Genomic DNA, 21,136 nt, shown 5'->3' with positions numbered 1-21,136 from the left:
CGATCCAATCTATTTCTTTCCTACAAAAGTACTTCTAATGTATTATTTTCTTTGTTTAGTGTATGTGTAAGTATGCGTCTATGTACATGTGCACATGAGCAAGGAAGGGCCTGTGCATACCATGATGCAAGTGTCAGGATGAGAGGAAAACTCTGGTTTTAGTTCTCACTTTCCATTTTTGAGGTAGGTGTATGCCAGACTAGCTGGACTACAAGCTTTTTGGAATTCTCCTGTCTCCATTGGTCGTCTTGAAGTAGGAACGCATGGATTACAAACGTGTGCTGTTGTATCTAGCCTTATGTGGGTTCGGGGAATATGATCACAGGTGCTTATCCATGCATGGTGAGCGGTTTACACACGACCCTTTAAATGCATACTTCATTGTATCAGCTTTCGGTTTATTCAATCCACCATCGATGTGATGGGGGAAAGGTGAAAGGAGGGGCTTCTATCACTTACAAGTACAGGACTGGTAATCCACAAGTAAACATAGATGAGAAACTTAAACTGATTTCTCATCTATAAATAATATCAGTGAGATCTCACTCTCTTACTAGCCATAGAAGAATGTTCTCCAAATAGTACTGTGAAAAAAATGTATTTGTCCCAAACCTAAATAAAATGTAAACACCCCCATTAATCTTTCCCATAGCAGCATAGGACAAATATGCCCCACCTTGGGAATCAGGATAGCAATTAGAAAAGCAATAGAGTGTAGGGTGCTGAGAAGCCTCGGTGTTGAGGAAGATGTTTCCTAGGAAACCAAACCCTCTCAGACACAAATATTATGAAATCCAGTACTCCCTAATGCTGTATTGCACATCCTACATATTTAGAAACCAAGGGCTTTCGGGTGAGTCAGAAATGAAAGCAAGCACAAACAAGCAAACCAAAACTAAAAGAACAAAACTACTCTCCTCTGATCCAGACCCCAGAACCCATACAACCAACCTCAGGAGCAAAAGCTACCAAGCAGTACAATGACATGAATAATCACGGAGCCTACAAAACGCCCTGAGCAAGGCGAAGTCCTTCTGTTAGTACTGTATTCCAATGTATTGAGGGATTTCTGACAGTGAATTTTCTTTCTTTTTGTCATGTCAACTGTCACAAAACATTTAACTTAGATACTAGAAGAGAGGAAAGAACGGAGTTGTTTATTTGAATTCCCAAAATACATGACCAAAGCTATCTCAAAGACATGTAATATTACCTTAAGACATACTCGATATTTAAAACTAGACAATTAAAGTTTTACTACATAAAATTCTTTTGGGAATTAACAAGAATTAGTGAAGAAAATGCTAAAAGCAAATACATAAAACAACGACTTGAACTACCATGGGGAATCACTTATAAGAGCTCATCGTATTTTTACCCACTAGCAAGCAACTGGAGAAATGAAATAACATCCTATCACAACAGGATTGACAAAATGAAATATCTCATATTGAACTGAGCAAAGACATGAAAGGCCCACATGCCGAAAACTGTATAGACCTAGACTAATAAATGACCCAATGCAGAAATAGACTGTGCTTATGAGTTAAAGCTCAAATTAATTCAATTGTTCTCAAATCTTTATTTAGATTACTTTCAATCCCAAACAAGATTTCTACAAAGTTCCTAAAGTTGGATTTAAAAGTTTATGTGAACACTCTATTTGAAGAGTGTCAAAGCTATTTTATAAAATAATAAATGGTAAAAGAGCATTATCCTAAGTCTAAGGTGTGCTTTAGAGTTGTGATGCTGTCTAATATTGATACAAGGACAGATACATAAACAGGATGATGAGTGCAGAAACATGATCAAGTAATATTTTATCTAAAATAACTAAAATATTATAGAGACATAGACAGAGGGCCAGAGAGAGAGACAGAGACAGAGAGACAGAGAGACAGAGAGAGACAGAGACAGAGACGAAGACAAAGGGAGACAGAGAGAGAGAGACAGAGAGAGAGAAAGAGAGAGAGAGAGAGAGAGAGAGAGAGAGAGAGAGAGAGAGAGAGAGAGGAATACGTGTGCCATTAGCACACTTGTAGAGTTCAGAAGACACTTCATCAGGTTGATTCATTCTTTCCACCATGTGGGACCCAAGGTCTGAACTCAAGTTGTCAGGCTTGGCAGCAAGGGTCTTTACCTACTGAGCCATCTCACTGATCCAGGCAATTGATTTTTGGCAAAGCTACCAAAGCAATTGAGAAAAATTAACGTTTTCTTCAACAAAGGCTCTGAATATAGGATATCCGTATGAGTGAACCAAACCAGACACAAATGAGTACATACTACATCACTCCATTTCTATATCTTAGAATATAAAAAAAAACCCAAAAACCTCTAGTGAAAGCTAAATCATTGATTGGATCATGGTTTGGTGAAGGAGGGGTTGAAAGGGACACAAAGAAATCTTTTGGGGGGTTGGGTCAGAAATTGTGGTGTTATGTTGATCCCTGAGATGTCCAGTTTAATTAAATGCAATATATTCTGTGTGGTTTACACTGCAATAAAATTGACTTCTAAAGGACTAATGCAAACCAAAGAAACGTGAACGGGGATAAGTTAACATGCTGTTGTCGGCATATCTAAACTGCTCATCTGTGCAGAGTCATAGCTCTGTTCTTTAGGTAATTCAAACACCTATCACGTTTAGATCAGGATTTTGTGGCTGATTTACCTACAAATCTATTCAGTGCTGCAGCCAAAGGTGATTTGTTCCTGCAGAAACCCTCTTGGAGGTACTAAGATATCTCCATAGATATGGTCCGTGTTAATGAAGCTTTCTATGACAGCAAGCAAGAGAGGATGCTCTCAGCTGAGAAGCAGAGTATCGGTGCTAACCGCAGGCTCTCCAGGCTTCGGTCTAAGATCAGATCTGCTCTAGACACTTGGCTTTTCCCATGTCTACCCCCGCCCCCACCGGCTTCTGCTGGTGAGCGCACAGCCAGGCTGTCTGGAGAAGTAAAACTGAGGTCCATTCAGACCTCATCTTGTTGACATCTGAAAAGCATCTGCAGGGGAATCCTGATGAACTGATGCAGATGCCTACAAGGGAACTGCAAATAACCAGGACCTGGTCACTTCCCTCATGTTCCCCATCCCACCTCTAAAGTGGACATTGCCATCTTCTCTTTTGCCCATTGTAGAAACTGGTCCCCAGCGAGGTCATTTGCCCACTAGCCAGTGGCAAGCTGAGGTTTCCATCTTGGGTTACTTCAAGTGATGCATGGCGTATTTCTATACACACAAACTACAAACAAGCAAACACACAGACCTTCGGGTTCTGGCTCTGATATTACTCATCTTGCCTTACCAAAACAAAAAAAGAAAGCCTTGCACTTGAACACACAGCTGACATTTTATAGGACTTTTGCTCATCACCAAAACGTTCTATTCTTCCTACTGGGCAATCAATATTTGAAGAAGACTCATATCTTTAGGGAGTAGACACTACATGAAACAAAGTCACAAGCGTATTTAGCATCTGTCTCTATATCTGGGGAGAATAATTACTTGATAAGAAAGAAAAACAGGAATGTGAGATATATATAACAACAGGGCACAGAACTAAGAAAGATCCCTGGGTCCTGGGTCACTGGACAGTCCACTTTAAACTAGGCAGTAAAACAGCTGCTTAGCCCAACTTTCTGTTGATGTGAGAAAAAAATCAGACAGATGTGTACAAATGAGATACTCTAAATTATCTACCCACAGCACTATCACGTATGAAAATATTTTAAAAGTAATGAAATAATAAAGAAATGAACCATTGGGCAGGTTTTTTTTAATAGTAAAATGGTCTCTAAGAGACAAAGTCACTCAATTATCCATAAGGAAGAGAACCGGTGACAAAGCATGTGTTGGCCTAGCCTAACCATCAGTTCTTCAAAGCACGTCTTTGGCAGTTCAGAGTCTGACCCTCATCCACCAACAATTAAATTCATTGTCTATATTTTGATCTTCACCTCAAGTCCTCTCAGTCACAGGACTCAGTAACGTGGTGTCCCAGCATTTACCCACTCAGGTAATGGAGATGACCTAACATTCTGAGAGATTTCTAATACTTAATTCCAATAAATACTCAATGCTCCTGACAATCACACACTAAAGTGATGTAGCGAGAAAGATAATTTCACCTTAAAAACAAAATAAGTCATCTCTATCTGATAGTCTCATTTCTTCCCTTCCTGAGAAACTGGAGGTGTTTGCAGATTCCAGGGGCAATCTCATGGAGGAGGTGGCAATGTCACCATCTGACTCCAGTAATTCTTTCTTGGTGTCTGTCATGAGTCCCCAGTTCAGTCACAAGTGAACACATCTATGCACAGAGGGAGAGGAGGGAGACACAGATGCCATCTGCTTGCCTCCCCCGGCGTCCCTGGAAATGAAGACAGGGGTGGGAGTCTCTCCGAGAGATGGGAGCAAAGTGTTCCTCGTCCTGGGCCCACTGAAGTGTCTTTAGACAACATTTGGCCCTGGTGCATGAGACAGCCAGAGAGACACAGGGCAATAGTAGCACGGAGCCCGATTGTGAGGACTCAACAGATACAGAATGGGTCCCCTCAGGTCTGAAGAGGACTGTGGGGACCATCTTTGCTCTCTGGTGCCCCACAGGCATCACTATCGTCTCTTCTTGCCTCACACAGTTCACAGCACTCCTTTGTTAGGTTCTGAGGTTCATAACCCTTAACCCTCATCAAACAAGCAAGGTACTTACAGTTGCATGACCAGGTAGAGGTGGTTCGGGCTTTCGTAAATATCTTCCAAGGCCACAATGTTTTCATGCTTAATCCTAAAAGTAAAACAAAGAAAAGCACACACAGGGTGGTAAGGACAATTATACTGGCAAACGAGGTCATGAAAGGAAAAGCAACCCCAACTCCTTGATGAGACATTGAAGCCTCTACTACTTTGTTCCAAACTCATTCCTTAACTTGTTACCTACCCCCGTCCCTCATCTTCATAATCCTTAGAAAGCCACAGTTAGCAACATTGGATTGAATGCTGTTGCTGCATTGTCTACCGTGGATCAAATCGTTCAATAGTGTATTTTCTCACATAGCTCTGTGTCAAGTGATTGACCATCCTGGGTAGAACACGATTTCTTTCTTTTGTCTCAGTACAGAGATTGCTGTCTAGTCTCTAAACAGCCACTTACATGTGGGTCCATCCCTCCTGACAACCAATATACTCTAGGGAACACTTCCATGGTGAGGTTCTGGAATCTAGCATCGGCAAAGGAAAGCTAGCCTGACCGCCCCCACCTGAGTTCACATTTATCCCACTAGCCAGTTCAGTCTCGCAAGTGAACTAACTGGTGAGTAGCAAAGCTCATTTCATCACCACCATCTTTCAAAACAATACCGGTTCAAGCCATCTCTCGACAGTTAGATTTCTGATTCTCTCTCTCCCCTGACAATCCCGGATATTAGTGAATTACAAGGACAATCTCAGCAGATAGCCCCCAAAATCTTCTGAGAGTTTGGCACAAATGCAAACTCTGATGGGTAAGACAGAGCCACAGTGGGTCTCAGCCATCTGTGTTTTAAGACCCTCAGACAGTGTGCGTACATAAAGAAACTTGAGAGACAATGAGAGCAGATAGGTAATGTTTGAGTTTCAGTGCAAAAATGAGTTTTCTGGGAATGTGGTATCGAGGAAGGTTTTGATATAGTAGGTCCAGGATTGGGTCTTAGCATCTATATGTCTTACCAAGACGCAGATGCTGCTGGCTAAGAACCACATTGACCTTCAAAGTCGGAGAAGAAAGACAGCCCAGGAGAAGGAAACAGATTCTTTCTAGCTCTTAAACTTGGATCTCCACAAGGAACAGTTTCTGCTCGGCAGGCCAGGACCAACATTTATTTAATGCATGTGAGGGAAGAATCATTTCAATCCTCAATGAGCTAATTATCTCTTAGCACATGCCTTTTGCTGCTATCCCTGATGAACCACTTACAGACAAGATGGGACATGCAGATTCTTGTGAGCCCCTTGAAAGTAGACTTCGTACAACCTTGTGCCCACAACAGACTTGTTTAATAAATATTTGCTGAATGAATGGATGGGTGTTATTTAAAAGCCATTGCCACTGAACAGAATAAAGAAAACTTTCCATATGTAGTTTGTGAAAATGGAGGGATTCCCCCCCCCCCATGTATCATATGGCTTCCTCGGCACAAAGAACGCTAAAAGGTAGAATGAACAAGAGGGTTCTCTTGATTTGGGCTGGGAAAAGAGAAGCTACTTAGCAAAGAGGAGCAGTGCTTAGCTTTGATTTCTCCAGCTCTTGTTAGTTAACATGTTTGAGGGAGCTAAAATAATTACACTAAATTCACATTTCACCTGCCTCCTGCTCAGGGCGCCTACTTATCTGTCAGTAATAATCATTGCACAAGCAAAGCAAAAGAGTAACAGCAGCGAGGTATGCAGTACACTCAATAAACCCTGCCACCAAAGAAGCAGCTTTGGTGTTTAAACGGGAACTGTCAAGATCTTAAATATTTGCGGAATTGTCCTTACTGGCTACACGTGAGAGGCTATGATCAAAGAAAGTGTGTATTATAAACATTTTTCCTTTACAAGAGCACAAATATTTTCACTTAGTCACATTAATTTGGACTGTCAGAGCCTTGATTTATAGGTAATTGAGATGAATGGTACCACATGGGAGGGTGCCAAACAGAAGACTGGAGTCACAATAACCTCTGAACTCTAGAAAACAACACACACTTTTAAACATATAAATAAACATATAGGCTGTACTGTTATTTATATGGAACATAAGCATCTCTGGGAGCCTCAGGTTCTCGTGTGCTGAGTATTATCACACCTGGGCACATCATAGATTGGCAACTATGGTCCTGTCAATCTTTGGAAGCTGAATCTAAAAGGCTGTTTGAGGCCAAGAGTTTAGTCACTCAACAGTTAATAACCACATGTTCTCATGTGCTGGGTCTTATCACACCTGGACACATCATAGTTTGCCACGTCCGGTCCTGGCAGTCTTTGGAAATTTAACCCAGAAGGCTGCTTGAGCCAAGAGTTCAGTCATTCAATAGTTAATAACCATTTCACTGCATTCAAAGACTCAACTGTGTCCACAGCGTTTGCCAAGCCAAAATGGAGGGCTGTGATAAAGGCCACAAGGCCTGACTTGGGTATGTGGGATAGAGAACCTGTTCTGTCTTAATTAGGTGCTGACAGGAAATTAATTTCCATGCCCATTGGAGCATTCCAGAGGGGAGCCACAAATGGTAGGGACAAACTAGACGAAACGGCTGAGAAGATGCTACTTTATTAACTCTCCCTCCCAACTAGTGTTTCAATGAGTCAGGCAATGGAGCTATTTATCCCACACTGGGTTTCTATTAAGTACCTGGAAAAATACAAGAGGGGAAATGGGGTTTTATTTTCGAAAAGATTGTCTCAGTGAAGCAAACCACACACAGTTAGGCATCAAATGGCAAACTCTGAGATTGTCTTTAAGATTACAGAAAGCTGTCCTGTGTGGGTTAGAATTATGGAAAAGATCTCAAGAATATGATGGGGCTGAGTTTCTATGGTTAATACTTGTACAAGCATACTTGAGCGATTTCAAATACATCCCAAAATGGCCTCTTCAATGTCTCTTAAGGAAAGTGGTTTAATTAACTTGGAGCTGTTAGAACGTAGTAAAAGAAAACACTCTGGCCTCCTACATCTACTTTTAAGAATGCTTTTCCCCTCCAGACTCCTTATGAAAGAGACTGATTAAACTTAATGTTTTAAAATTTATAGATTATCTTTACAAAATACCAAATAGCCATCCATTTCCAAAGCTAGGGCAGGATCCCAAACGCTTAAGCATGAACTGAGTCCCATCTTTCCCTTATTCATTCAACAAATATTCAACAAATAGTATAAGCACACCATACACCAGGCGCAAGTCATTGGAATTAGGATTTAGTGGTAGACAAGAGGGATAGAAGCCCCCATGAGCACACAGGCTACAGCCAAGAAGCCTCCCCAGGGAGTCTGATACTCAGTAGAAATCAGTGTTGCTGTCATTAGTTACTGCTTCTGAATGTAGCAGGGATTACGTTTCCATGTCGTCCTGCAGAGCAGGGAGGTTCATAATACCTCCTTCTAGGCTTTTCCTCTGTCATTGATCCATCTTCCACCAGCCGCCTTACAATATAGTCGCTCTGTCTCTTAGCCCTTGAGTGGCATTCATTTGGTCAGACCCTGTTATTCAAGCCAAAGTCACGACCCCGATGTGAAACACAGCTATCAAGAGCTGGGTATAAAACAATAGTGAAACTATTACTCAGCATGAGCTAGATATTATGCATATGCAAATAAATGGTAAGGCAAGGTTCTCGTTTTCATCAGCTGCGTACATGTTCACACGTAAGAAGGTAAGCTGTACGTAGGTAGAAAACCTGAATGCTTTCAGTCACTACTGTTTCCTTAATGTCAAAGAAGGGTGTGACAGAGAACACGTTTAAAAGACATTTGTAGAAGGAATGAATGAATGGATGAATGAATGAATGAATGAGTGGGCAAATGAGTAAAAAAAAGGAGCTCAGAGTTCACTAAGCTACCTATTCATTTTTACTAGCGTTTTTACCAAACAGACTTCCTTTCCTCCCCAGCTTTTGAACATTTTCACCCGTCTTTATTCGGCTTATGTCTTAAGTCTTCATTGCTAGAAAGAGCCACCAACCATAACCATGGCAACTTTTACTGAGGAAAACATTTAATTGGGGGTTTTATTAGGGGATGCAGGCAGATGTGATGCTGGAAAGATACCTGAGAGTTCTACATTTTGATCCACAGGTAGTAGGGAGGGACTGTCACACTGGGTAGGGAAACCCTGCTTTTAAGGTCATAGTCTACCACGACCTGACAGATCCCTAAGCTCTGCACAAAATGGAGGACTCCTGTTTTCAGTGGGGCTTCCTTTTCTCCACCTGAGTTTATCAGGGAAGCCTGACCCCCCACATCTACTACCTGAGGATTGTCAAGTAGTCCTTAGAGAAATTACAGGTTCAACTTCCTTTCTTCAGATAAGAACTTGCCTGGCAAGTAAGTACCTGGAATGCCTCTCCATGCAAATGAGGTATTCCCAGTACCTTAAACCTTGACCAACTTGCGTTCACCTGAGAAGCCTCTTCCCACTTTCCGAGGTTCACACAGCCCTTGTTCACCCCAAATAAAATATATGCGCGAGTTGTTTTCATGGAATACTGTGTAGGAGAGCTGTTTCACTGAATACCATCTAAAAGAGCTGTAACGCCGAAATCCTCAGAGAAGCCTCCCATCCCCGACCCCCACCAGACTGAGATCTTGCTGACCCACCCATTCTAGAATCCACTTTATCCTTTTCTGCCCAGTGTGCAGCAGCACCTGGATACTCCAAGAGATGAAACAGAACACAGAATCATACACTGGGCATGTGCACACATGGCTTGAGCATATATGAGACCTTGAAGTCTGCCTCCACAGTGACACACTTCCTCCAACCAGGTGACTCATACTCCAACCAGGCCTCACCTCCCTATGAGCCTATGGGGGTCAACTAAATTCAGACGACACTAGTTTAGTTTGGACACCTCTGTGGATTGAACCCAGGCTCTTGAGCATTCTAGGCAATGGCTCTAAGCTTTGTTGAATTCAGTCTTTGGGGGTCCTTGTGCTTTAGATAACCATGGTAGGCTAACCCTTGATCCACACTCTCCTGTTGTACTTAACACTCTTCCTATTGCTTATTTCATAGGCACCCACTCAGAGCCCGTTTTGGAATTCCTACTTAAAACTGTAAATGGGAAAAATGTTTTCCACAAGAGAGCCCTGTCCAGATAACTGACATTGGTCAACTGGCTTTGATGGCCATTTAACTGCCAGCCCCAGAGCACTATCATTGAGCCTATATTTTACCATCAATCCACAAGACAATCAAGAGACTTTGCTGAAGAGACATTTCTACATGCTATAGGCTACACGAGACTATTAAAAAGAGAAGTGGGGTGTTTGGGAAGATCTGTTCTTAGTGAAACATTAGCCCTAACAATCACTACAGTCTACTAAATGAGCACAAACCATCTGCTTAGTTTTCTATTCCAGAACGTTACTGTGCATTGGAGTCCGACTTCTCAGTCTGTAGATCTCAGACGCTACCGTTTTATGTTTACAGAACCAGACAATGTCTTTGATATTGTTTTCCTAAACATCTCATTCTTTTGTAGTAAGTGCGATTTCCCCGGTCCCCCGGGACATAACAAACCTAAAGTTACCAGTGAACAAATTTCACCTCATTCTTTTGAACCTCTTTACAGCGATGTTTGATCACACCATTCGTTGAGCATCAAGTAAGCGTCAAGACTGTACTAAGTCACGTCGGTTTCTGTTGGGGCTGAGAATTGAACCAAACATTCCCGTACTCTGCCAGGCCCTAGGGATTTTTAAATATTTTATTTAAAATTAACAACAACTTTCCGGAGTAGACATGATTTTCCTCACTTTTAAAGAGGGAGGCAAACATCGAGGAGGTGCAGTATTCAGTTTGATAATGAGTCCTAATTAGCATCGTTGGGATTTGATCTAAGTTTATTCTTACGACAAAGTCTGTTTTAAAGCCATTTACACAGGTTTGCATTAGCTTGCTGCGCTGATTGGTTTTGTTTGATATAAGCTGGTATCATTGGGAAGAGGGAGCCTCAATTGAAAAAATTGTCTCCATCCCATTGGCCAGGAGGTAGGTCTATAGGGCATCTTCTGGATGAGATTGGGAAGGATCAGCCTACTTCAGGCATTACCACCTCCATAGTGTCTGCTTCTCTGCCTGCCTCCAGCATCCTGCTTCGAGCTCCTTCCCTGACTCCCTTTCGTGAAGGAACATGGATCAGGCACATGGGCCAAACAAACCCTTTCCTCCCCAAGTAGCTTTGCTCATGTGTTTCATCGCAGTAACAGACAGAAAAGTAGGACACGAAGTTATAACAAGTATGGCTAAGACAGCAGCTCTCAACCTGGGGACTGTGACCCCTTCGGGGGTTGCACATCAGGTACCATGCATATCAGATATTTATATTACGATTCATTATAGAAGCAAAAATGAAGCAGCAGTGAAATAGTTTTATGGTTGGGGGGTCACAGCAGGAGGAAATGTATTAAAGGGTTGCAGCATGAGGAAGGTTGGGAAGCACTGATTAGAGAATGTAAATTCAGAGCTATCTGCATAAGATGAGGACACTTAAATTTGAGGTATCCATTTCATCATTAACAACACGATATCCACCCCAAGGATTGAGAACTGCTGATACAGAGACAGAGACGAGACAGGGAGAGACAGAGACAGAGATAAAGACAGAGAGAGAGAGAGAGAGAGAGAGAGAGAGAGAGAGAGAGAGAGAGAGAGAGAGAGAGAGATTGGGGCTGGCATGGGCTTTTCAAACCTCAAAGCCAGCCCCCCAGTGACACACTTCCTCCAACAAGGCCACACCTCCTAATCCTTCTAATCCTTTCAAGCAGTCCCATTCCCTGGTGACTAAACATTCAAATAAGAGCCTTTGAGGGAGCTTCTTATGCAAATAACCACAAGAAACAGCTCTCCTCAGCAAGAATTGCAGCCTCAAAAGGAGCTGCAACCAGCTTCTAGCACCCTCTCAGGCTGCAGCGCAGCCTAGGAAAGGCCTCCCTCCTGTGAAGCAAGCCACTCTAAGGGAAAGACCAAAGTACTGCACCATCTGTCAGTCTTGGTTTTCCTAAGTAGCCCTCAATAGTTTAAACTGTATTCACACACAACACCCATGGTTCTGTGGCATGGAGTTGAAGAATATTCTGACAATACTTAGGTTTAGGTAAACATTCCTGTTTGTAAGCTAAACATATACTCCTCAGAATTGAAGGGTGGGAAATCTGTATTTCCTGTTTTCTTAGTGTGCATTTATTTCCTGCTTTCTGACATCCAAAGGTTTTGTTTTGCTTTCCTCTTAAAGAACCTACCCAAAATGGGTTGTAACTGAGAAAACAGGATAGTGTCAGTCAAAAGGGAAAGCAATGTATCAAAATACTTGTCAGATACCACAAAATTGATGGCTTTAAGTTTTATAACTTGGGCAGATTCGCTGATGTCATCTCTTTCTTTAAATAACCTTCCACAGAAGATAGTCTTTCGTTTGTTGGTTGGTTTGGTTTTCTTGGTTGTTTGTTGTTATTGTTGTTTGTTTGTTTGTTTTGCGATAGAATTTTTCTGTGCAATATGGTACTGGTTGTCCTAGAACTCACTTTGTGGACAAAGTGGCTGGCCTCGAACTTCCTGAGATCTGCCTGCCTCTGCCTCTCCAGTGCTGGGATCAAAGACGTGCACCACCACTGTCTGGCTCACAGAGACATTCTTATTCCTGATTCATAACCACCTTCTCTGGCTCACTTCCTCCACAACACCACACGTTCTCTACCAATCTCACTGGAGGGCTGACCCTACTCTTTACATTGAGCTCTGGTACTGCCTTTTTGTAGTCCAGCGTGAAGTCCAAGATACCGTCCAACTGATAGGCACACACAGCTTTCTCTTTGAATGTTCACCAACCTTTTTCCACTGCTGCCCTTCACCAAAACATTACCCATCCTAGCAGGCAGTCCTCCCACACTGTACCATGCCCAACTGTGTGCACCTTTTCTTAGTCTACCCAAGAGCATTCATCTTCCCATAGCTTCTTCCTAAATTACCCTTCAAGCGAGCTCTATGAAGAACCATTTGCTAACTCCTAAGGGCTAGCTGGACTTAGTTCCCCGTCTTCTGTCTCATTCCAGTTCTGTCACCTGTGGTTCGCACCCCAGGATTTCCATTGAACCTGAGTGCATTTGGATTGTGCACTTTTTATATGTAGAGAAAGAGTCTAAAAGGATATGAATGCAACAAGTAGTAGCTCAGAAAATACTAAAGCAGGAGAGTTCTCATGTTAGACTTTTCCCTTGACTAGGCTGCATGTTTCAACCCCAGAGTTCAGACAATTGATCCAAGTGAGTGTTTCCTCATATCTTCCAAGGGCACTACCAGCCTATGCTCTCAGGAGAAACGTGATTCGCATAGGGAAGTTTCAAGCATTAGAGCTCTCTTGTTTTCCTGAACTCAAGGGGGCAAAAGTTGCTACATTGTTATATTGCTTGACTTTAAGAGTTGTTTTTAAAAAGTTTTTCCTCAAAATCACCAACACATAGTGTACTAAAATAGATCCACAATGTTGCAGACAGAGTCTCATACTGGGGCAGAAAGATGGTTCAATGGTTACGCTGCTCTCCCTGAGGTCCTGGGTTCGGTTCCTAGCACCCACATGATGGCTCACGGTTATTTGTGACTTTGGTTTCTGGTGATCTGATGCCCTCTTCTGGTCTCTGTGGGCACCGGACAGGCATAGACATAACACTCAGGCAAAACACCCATACACATAATGCAAAGTAAAATGAATCTGAAAATTAGGAATCCCGTACTAAGCAGTCAAGCTGCTCAAACAAGCAGAAGACTAGACTGGTTCTCCAGTGATGTATCATGCATCCGAGAGGTGGGGCACATGGCTTAAACTAATTCAGTTTGCTTATTTGTAAACAAACACTGCGATATACGCTCTTCTTAACTCACTGTCTACCAGCATATCTGCATGTGTTTGTCTCAAATCCATGCGAGCATACAGATGCATCATAGGTGCTCAGATGCAAAAGCTGAGGTTTTGTCTATAACAAGGGTGTGAGCCACTCTGGGGACTGATCAGAATCCAAAATTCAAATCTTCAAAGCTCTTCCCTTTGCTACCAGCAGATGGAGCCATAATCAATAGGAGACTTAAGGAGGGAGGCCGATGGGGCCTAACAGAGTCAAAAGGTGTTTTGAGTTTACAAGTCAATTCTGTCGTAGGTGCTTTTAGCTGTTTAAAGATTAAGTAAAACGTCTTCATTTTCCACAATTGCGAGATGAATTTTTCTTTGAGTTACTAAAAGTGAATACTAAAAGTGGAGTGACAGCTAAGCAGTTAGGAACACTGTTCTTCTAAAGGACCTGGGTTCAATTCCCAGCACCCACATGGAAACTCACAACCGTCTATAACTCCAGCCCCATGGGATCTAACACTCTCACACATACATACCCACGGGAAAAACACCAATGCACATAAAATAAAAATAAATCATATTTTTTTTAAAGTAGATTAAAAAGTAAAGGCTGGAAACGCAGCTCAGTCAGTGGAGGGATTGCCTAGCACAAATGAGGCTGCAGGTCCAAGCAGGCTCCAGTGAAACCAGGCACGATGACACGGTAGTTGCCTATAATCCCAGCACTTAGTTGTTGGAAGGAGGAAAATAACAAGGTTAAGGATATCCTTGTCTACATAGTGTGTCCAAAGGCAGCCTGGGCTATGTGAGACCCTGCCTCAAATAAAAAGAAATGAAGAATAAAAAGTCTTGCTCACAATTTATCACAGTTTCACAAGAGCGTTCTACGCATCCTCAGTAGAACACAGGCACACGGGATGAGGATGGTGGCTGGCTCTCTCACGTAATGAGGCAGACAGGAGCCTGCGCTGGTAGCCACTCTGGGGGGGCCCTGCAGTGCTCAGTCTCTCTCTCTATGGCTATGCTGAAGCGGCATCATTGCTCAAGGTCTTGGTTTTCTCATCTTGAAATTACCTGGATCGACAGGATACTCTTCAAGGCTCTTCCCAGTGCAACCAATCAATGGATCTAAAATGGTAATGCAGCCAAGCGCGCTAAGACATGAACAAGATTATGAAGCTTGACACCTGGAGCCCAAGTTCTCCAGAACAGTCTTTACTACCCAGGAGCCTTGTTACGAGCTCACACTTCAATGGGTTCTTCTGTGTGGCTAAGTTCATCAATGAGATGTGGGATTTACTGAAATACGAAGTCAAGTCATACAAGAATGACCCACTTCTCCTTCTGTAATCAACCTCACATTGCCCTGAACTCATAGAAAAAAAAATACTCAGTAGTTTGCTTATGTATAAAATACATTTTAGAAGATTAAGCTGGGGTCTGGTTGTCTTTAATCCAAAGGAGAAATAAGTTAGATCCGTGTGTGTGTGTGTGTGTGTGTGTGTGTGTGTGTGTGTGTGTGTGTGTGTGTGTGTGTGTGTGGTTTCCAGTGCTTACCTCACAGAGCTCAATGAAAGGATAAGCAGTTTATTCTGACATTCATAAAGCCTCACAGACAACTCAAAAGGCGGGTGGGCTCACAAAAACATTTGATTGTCACTTGCTTGCTGCTTTCTGTCACTATCCTTGGTAAAACAGCAGTGGGTTGCAAGATCTACCCTGTGTTAGACTTATCTGAGAAGTTTTAAGAGAAACTGATACCCGATAGGGGATGCAGCTCAGCATGTTAGAAAGCCCTAGGCTTCATCCCCCAAACCACGACCACCCAATCCCCCTTCATACCTAGTCTGTTCCTGGAGATTTTCATTTCATTGCCCTGGAATGTGCCCCGTCCATAGTGATTTGTTTTTTAAAAACTTCTCACCAGGCAGTGGCAATGCACGCCTTTAATCCCAGCACTCAAGAGAGGCAGAGCAGATGGAGCTCTGTGAGTTCGAGGCCAGCTTGGTCTACAGAGTGAGCTCTAGGGCAGCCAGGGTTGCGCAGAGAAACTCTGTCTTGAAAAACAAAACAACGAACTGACCGAAAACGTCCTCAAATGATTTAAGCAGGCAGAAACTGCTCAGTTGCTAAACTATTAGAAAGAATCCAGATGTTTACATGACTGGTGAGTCCTCAGGTTTCGTGGCCACTATAATAAAGTTATTGTAGGGGGATTTATTTCCTTGACAACAGATTTTGTACTAACAGTAAGATTCAGGCTGCCCTGAGGATAGAGTTCAGGGCCACATGGTTAACCTGTTACTCCCTCCCACCCCCACCCCAAGGAAAAGTGTGAAACATTGACAAGTCCCACCTGCTGGTCACCTACAATGTTTGTTTGTAATATTTCTTAAGCAAGTTTAGCAAGGCTACCACCTTTGTGGGAATGTTATTTCCTTTGTGGTACCTGTGTTGAAGAGTCATATATCTGCCCAGGGTGCTTGGACCCTGAGAACAGACACCTGGAGACTTGGAGGCCATTAAGGTGTCTGGTGTTCTTGGAATAGGAGGCAAACCCCTAATGGGGATTTAGTAGTTTTGCTGATGTGGGCATGTGGCACCCAAAGGCACCTTCTGAGTTGAATTCATGTTCACTGTGGATATATAAATGTAAATATAGCAGCCAGTCCTGTGTGGAATACTGTTGCCAACGTAGAGCAGGTACTAATGCCCTCACACTGCCAGCTTGAGTTCGCCAAGCTTCCCTTCCCCCACACAGCTTTAAACTCTCACATGGTTGAAGGGGTCAAAACAAGGCCTTGTCCCCCCTTTTTCTGTCCTCCCTCCAAAGCCTGGTATTTTCTTGACACTGACTAGGCCACATTCACACCGAAGACTCTCAGTTTCACAGACAAGGATGATGTCAGACTATTAGTTGCCTAAGCACAGGCTCAGAAACAAGAGGACAGGAGGCAGGACCCTCACCCAGGTGGCCTGAGAAGAGGGGGCCTGAGAAGAGGGGGCCCCTAGGGCTGCTGCCTCTCTCCACAGGAGAGGCCAGGCAGCTGGGACCCGAGTAGTCTGATCCTGGCATTCTGGCAAAGCAGATGGAATAGGGTGACATTTATTTAGAGAGCAGTTAGCGAACTGTCAAATAAAACGATGAAGAAGAAGAAGAGAAACAGAGCAGAGGGAAGTCTGTTTTGAACACTTGCCTAGCGCCTGTGGCTCTGCAGAATTAGGGGACTAACGTTCCCACTGTGACAGACCTTGGTGTTCTAGGAATGTGCCCACACTCCAAGCTGCAGGATCCACTGTTCCTTGACTTATGCATTTGGGTAATTAATGCTGTCACCCAGTCTGTCTGGGTCAGACCAGGCTGCGGAGGACCCGGCACATTCTAATGATCGAGAACCTTCTTTCAATCAACTGCATGTCGGGTATTAACGATTGTGTTTTGTGATTAGTGCTCTCTCTCTCTCTCTCTCTCTCTCTCTCTCTCTCTCTCTCTCTCTCTCTCTCTGTTTTTAACCTCATATCTGTTTTTCTGATCATTTCCATGGAGTACACAAGAAGCACAAGGCTGTGTTCTTTTTTTGGGGAAAGTAGCAGCGAGTTTCTTCGTAACTGGGATTAGTCTCACGATCAGAAACATGTTGGGCTCTGTCCTGGAGTTCCCAAAAGAAGCAGGCTACAGAGCTCACCTCTCGGCTCCACAGCTCTGTAATGGCTGAGGGCGTAGAGGCAGTTCTGAGTTTCGAGTTTGGTGATTCCCTGCTAAGAAAGGACCAAGACCCAGAGGATGTTAACTCTTAGGAAGTATGTCAGGGCGAGCTCGAGCCCTGCTTACAGGACACTCAGGACACCACAAATAATCTGTGAAAAACCAACTAGCCGCCATTCACCTAGATTTCTAGAAATTTCAGCGGGGTGGGGTGGGGGCAAGGAGACAGTTCAGGCGGTAAGGTGCTTGCTTCGCAAGCTTAAAGTCCCAGAGTACAGATTAAATCTCCAACCAGACAGGTATGGTAACCCAAGTTTGTATTCCCATCACCAGGGAAACGGAGACCGGCCAATCCAGCCAATCTAGCTTACTTGGAAAATCAAGACAAGCAGAAGCAGCCCCGTGTCAAAAAGCATGGTGAATGGGTAACCAAGAAGCAAAACCTCAAAGCTGTCCTCTGGTCTTCTCTCTCTCTCTCTCTCTCTCTCTCTCTCTCTCTCTCTCTCTCTCTCTCTCTCTTTCACACACACACACACACACACACACACACACACATAAAACCCAGGGAGAGAGGGGGGGTACTTAACAGTCCCATGCAGAAAGGGGACATAAAACGGTCATATGGAACCCTGACAATGACACTCAGGGAACCAGGCAAGAGGACTGTGACAGTCACTTCTCTCCCGTTCAGGGGAGCAGCTGGCACACCCAACTGATCACAGTCTGCAAGCCAAAAACCACGGTGGTTTTGGGCCAGGCTGAGGTCACACACAGGCCACTGGGTACAGTGACACTGTCTTATCACGGCAGCCAGGCAGAATGATCTTTTCCTCCCTGAGCACCAGACTTCATTATGATCACGTTCACTGGTGTTTTCCTATCTTGTTTTTCTGGTCCTCGGGTTTCCCAAATATTTTAGAAAACTTGGTGCAGAAACCCACAGAGGCCCACCCACAGCGGATAGCAAATGTGAACACCGTGAGACCACCAAGAAGTCTGCTGTCCTCGCTGGCAGAATTTATCAGAGACAACGTAAAATCTCAAGTCAAAAATTCACACTGATACACAGTGTACTTCCCTGTCTGGTTACTAGATTCTGCTTAACAGCTTAAAAAAAAAATGTTTTCCTACCAGGGCTCCATGATAGAGTGTTTGCCTAGCACAGGCAAGACTCTGTGTTTGATTCCCAGAACCACCACCAGTAAAACAATCTACTACTAAAAACTAAAAAGAAGACAAACAAAATAAAAAGAAGGAAGGAAGTAGAAAGTCAATAAAAAAATATGCCCCAAGACAGTTGTCACTGATACATTTCAATACAAAATCGAGTTCTACCGTAATTCTCAAAAAGTTATGTTCGAGGGTGGGGAGATGGCTCAGTGAAAAAGAACACAAGGTCCTGAGTTTAGATCCCAGGACTCAGGTCAAATCTGGGCTTGATAATGTGTATAATTGGGGAAGTAGAAATCTGTGGGGGGGTCACTGGTCAGTCAGGCTAGCTGAACCAGTGTTCAAGTTCAGAGAATGACACTGGACCTGGCTTGGGCTTATAAAACCCCAAAGCCCACCTCTAATGATGCACTTCCTACAAGGCCATACCTCCTAATTCTTCTTCAGTAGGACCGCTCCTTGATGACTCAGCGTTCAAATATATGTGTCGATGGGGGTCACTCTTACTCAACCATCATACTGTGGAAGACGTCTATTTTCTTTTTTTAAATGAAGCAACTAATCCTTGGGGAGGCGGGGAGGCTCCAGGTTCAATGAGAGATCCTGCCTCAAAAAATAATTTAGAGAACAGTAGAGCAAGACATGTGACGTTAACCTCTGACCTACAAAGAGAGAGAGAAAGACAGAGAGAGAGAGAGAGAGAGAGAGAGAGACAGAGAGAGGGAGAGAGAGACAGAGAGAGGGAGAGAGAGAGGGAGAGAGAGAGGGAGAGAGAGACAGAGAGAGACAGAGACAGCGTCTCTTAAATTCCCCTTCATATTTAGGGTTTACTTAAAACCCAACAGTAATTTTTAACAATTTCAAGAAGCCAGCAATGCAACTATGAGGACAGGGAAGAGGCAAGGAGATGCCAACACACAAAAACATACACTTATGCCTGTATGGAAATTTTCTACCACTTAAGCTCACACACAGAAGGCTGGGTCACGTGAACGGCTAGCAGCACTTACTCCAGCAGAGAACATGGCAGACAGAGGACTCGAAGAACACTTGAGGGGTAAGAAGCAGAAATAATACAGAAAAGAGCCTTAGGAAAACCAGGTCACCTTTGATGATCAGGGTCATCAGGGAGAATCTGGAAGCTATGGGCTGACTCACAGTGGTGACATGGTTCATTTGAGACAATTAAGGGAGAAGGAAACCTGGGAACTCAAGACTGGCAGTTTGGGGATCTGCTCTAAGGATGTGGAGGTAAAGACACCATTTAGTAGACTTTTTTTTTGTTTACTACTTCCTTTCCTTTCCCTTCCTTCCTTTCCTTTCCCTTCTTTCCTTCCTTTCCTTCTTTCCTTCCTTCCTCCTTCCTTCTTTCCTTCCTGTCTGTCTGTCTCTCTTTCTTTTCTTTCTTTCTATTCTTGGGATGAAAGATGGCCTTGCTCATAGATTTGACACCTGGATACAAAATATGAATGACCACGCCCAGAGGAGCAGTGTTTCCCAAGACAGCACTTGTCCCTGGATGTGACACATCCCAGGGGAAGAGGGATGAGGACGCAGGGAATGAGTGTCCTGTTTGTACTTCAGACTGGAGCAGTGGAGGGAGCAGGTGGGCAGGGAAAGCAGACCTGTGACTGTCACTGTGTCTCAAACTTTGCTACCCTGGAACAACATCATTGCGTGCAAAAATACATGGATTGCTTCTATAAAACCCATAGACCCAGGCTTCCTAACACATCAAGAGAGTGTTGAGGAGTGCCAGACATGGGGTGGGGCAGTAGAGAGGGCGAGAGGAGAAACGCAAAGCCAGGTGGCTCCAGGGCCAACTCATAAACGCAGGGTGTGTGTAAATATCATAAGACAGTGCAGGCACATGGAAACAGAGCCTGGTTCAGTATAGTACCCTGTGTTCTCCGCCTTAGCCAGTGAGCCAAGCTCAGAGAGAAGGGGGAAAGCTTGGAAACAAAGTGGAAGGGAGTAGGTGATGGGGCGTGGATGTGGACGTGTTACGGCTGAAGCAGAAGGAAGCAGCTTAAAGATAGCAGCCTACTCCAAGGGTAGATAGAACACCGTGACAGGTTTATTGTCAAGCTCACTTTCAGGTTTTAAGTTAAAGAGAAGAAATAGGTAGGAATCAAAATGCCCACAAAGAGGAAGGCATAGGTGTTTCTGTCACAGGAAGATTTAATTGGACCGAGTGAAATAGATTCCCGTAAGCCGAGCTCAGAGTCCTGACCTGCTCTCTCCCACTCATGGTGCGACTCAGAGCATGGAATTTTACCTCAGTCTACGTTTAATTTCCCAGCAGACAGTTCATTTACACGTTTCGCTTTCATCGTGAGCAAGTGGAGAAGTCAAATTGACTGTAGTGTAAATATCTAGATTTCCTCAGAGAACAAGGCTGACTCACACTCTTAACAGGCGACCTTGGCGAGACTAGGAGCTCTGCAAACCTTCAGTTCGCAGCTCTTCACCAGCATTTCCCTCCCTCTGAAGGAAGAGCGGATGGTGAGAAAGAATGACTGCCTGCCATTGTCTGGGCTTCCTTTCTTCAGAGTATTCATACATTTCCAAAAGCACGCTGTCACTGGCCGAATGCTTGTAACTATCTTGGGGAAACACACAATGTCGATCAAGAATTCCTTACCTTCTCCAGCATCAAACACGTGTGAATGCA

The 21,136-nt window shown here is 43.7% G+C and overlaps 1 protein-coding gene across 4 annotated transcripts in view; it reads right to left on the bottom strand.

The window, feature by feature from the left end:
- The window catches only part of Camk1d (calcium/calmodulin-dependent protein kinase ID), a 423,369-nt gene that overhangs the window by 158,090 nt on the left and 244,143 nt on the right, over positions 1 to 21,136 (bottom strand). For all 4 annotated transcript variants that reach the window (XR_015640829.1, XM_087590782.1, NM_001433924.1 and 1 more), the window contains 1 exon segment: positions 4,715 to 4,789. Coding sequence is in view for 3 of the 4 variants with exons in the window: in XM_087590782.1 (XP_087446908.1) it covers positions 4,715 to 4,789 (75 nt within the window). In the remaining variant the exon portion in view is untranslated.

The sequence above is a fragment of the Rattus norvegicus genome, chromosome 17 (genome assembly GCF_021556685.1).
Source record: "Rattus norvegicus strain SHRSP/BbbUtx chromosome 17, alternate assembly SHRSP_T2T, whole genome shotgun sequence".
In the NCBI taxonomy this organism is placed as follows: Eukaryota; Metazoa; Chordata; class Mammalia; order Rodentia; family Muridae; genus Rattus; species Rattus norvegicus.
This window is presented reverse-complemented; position numbering and strand designations above follow the sequence as displayed.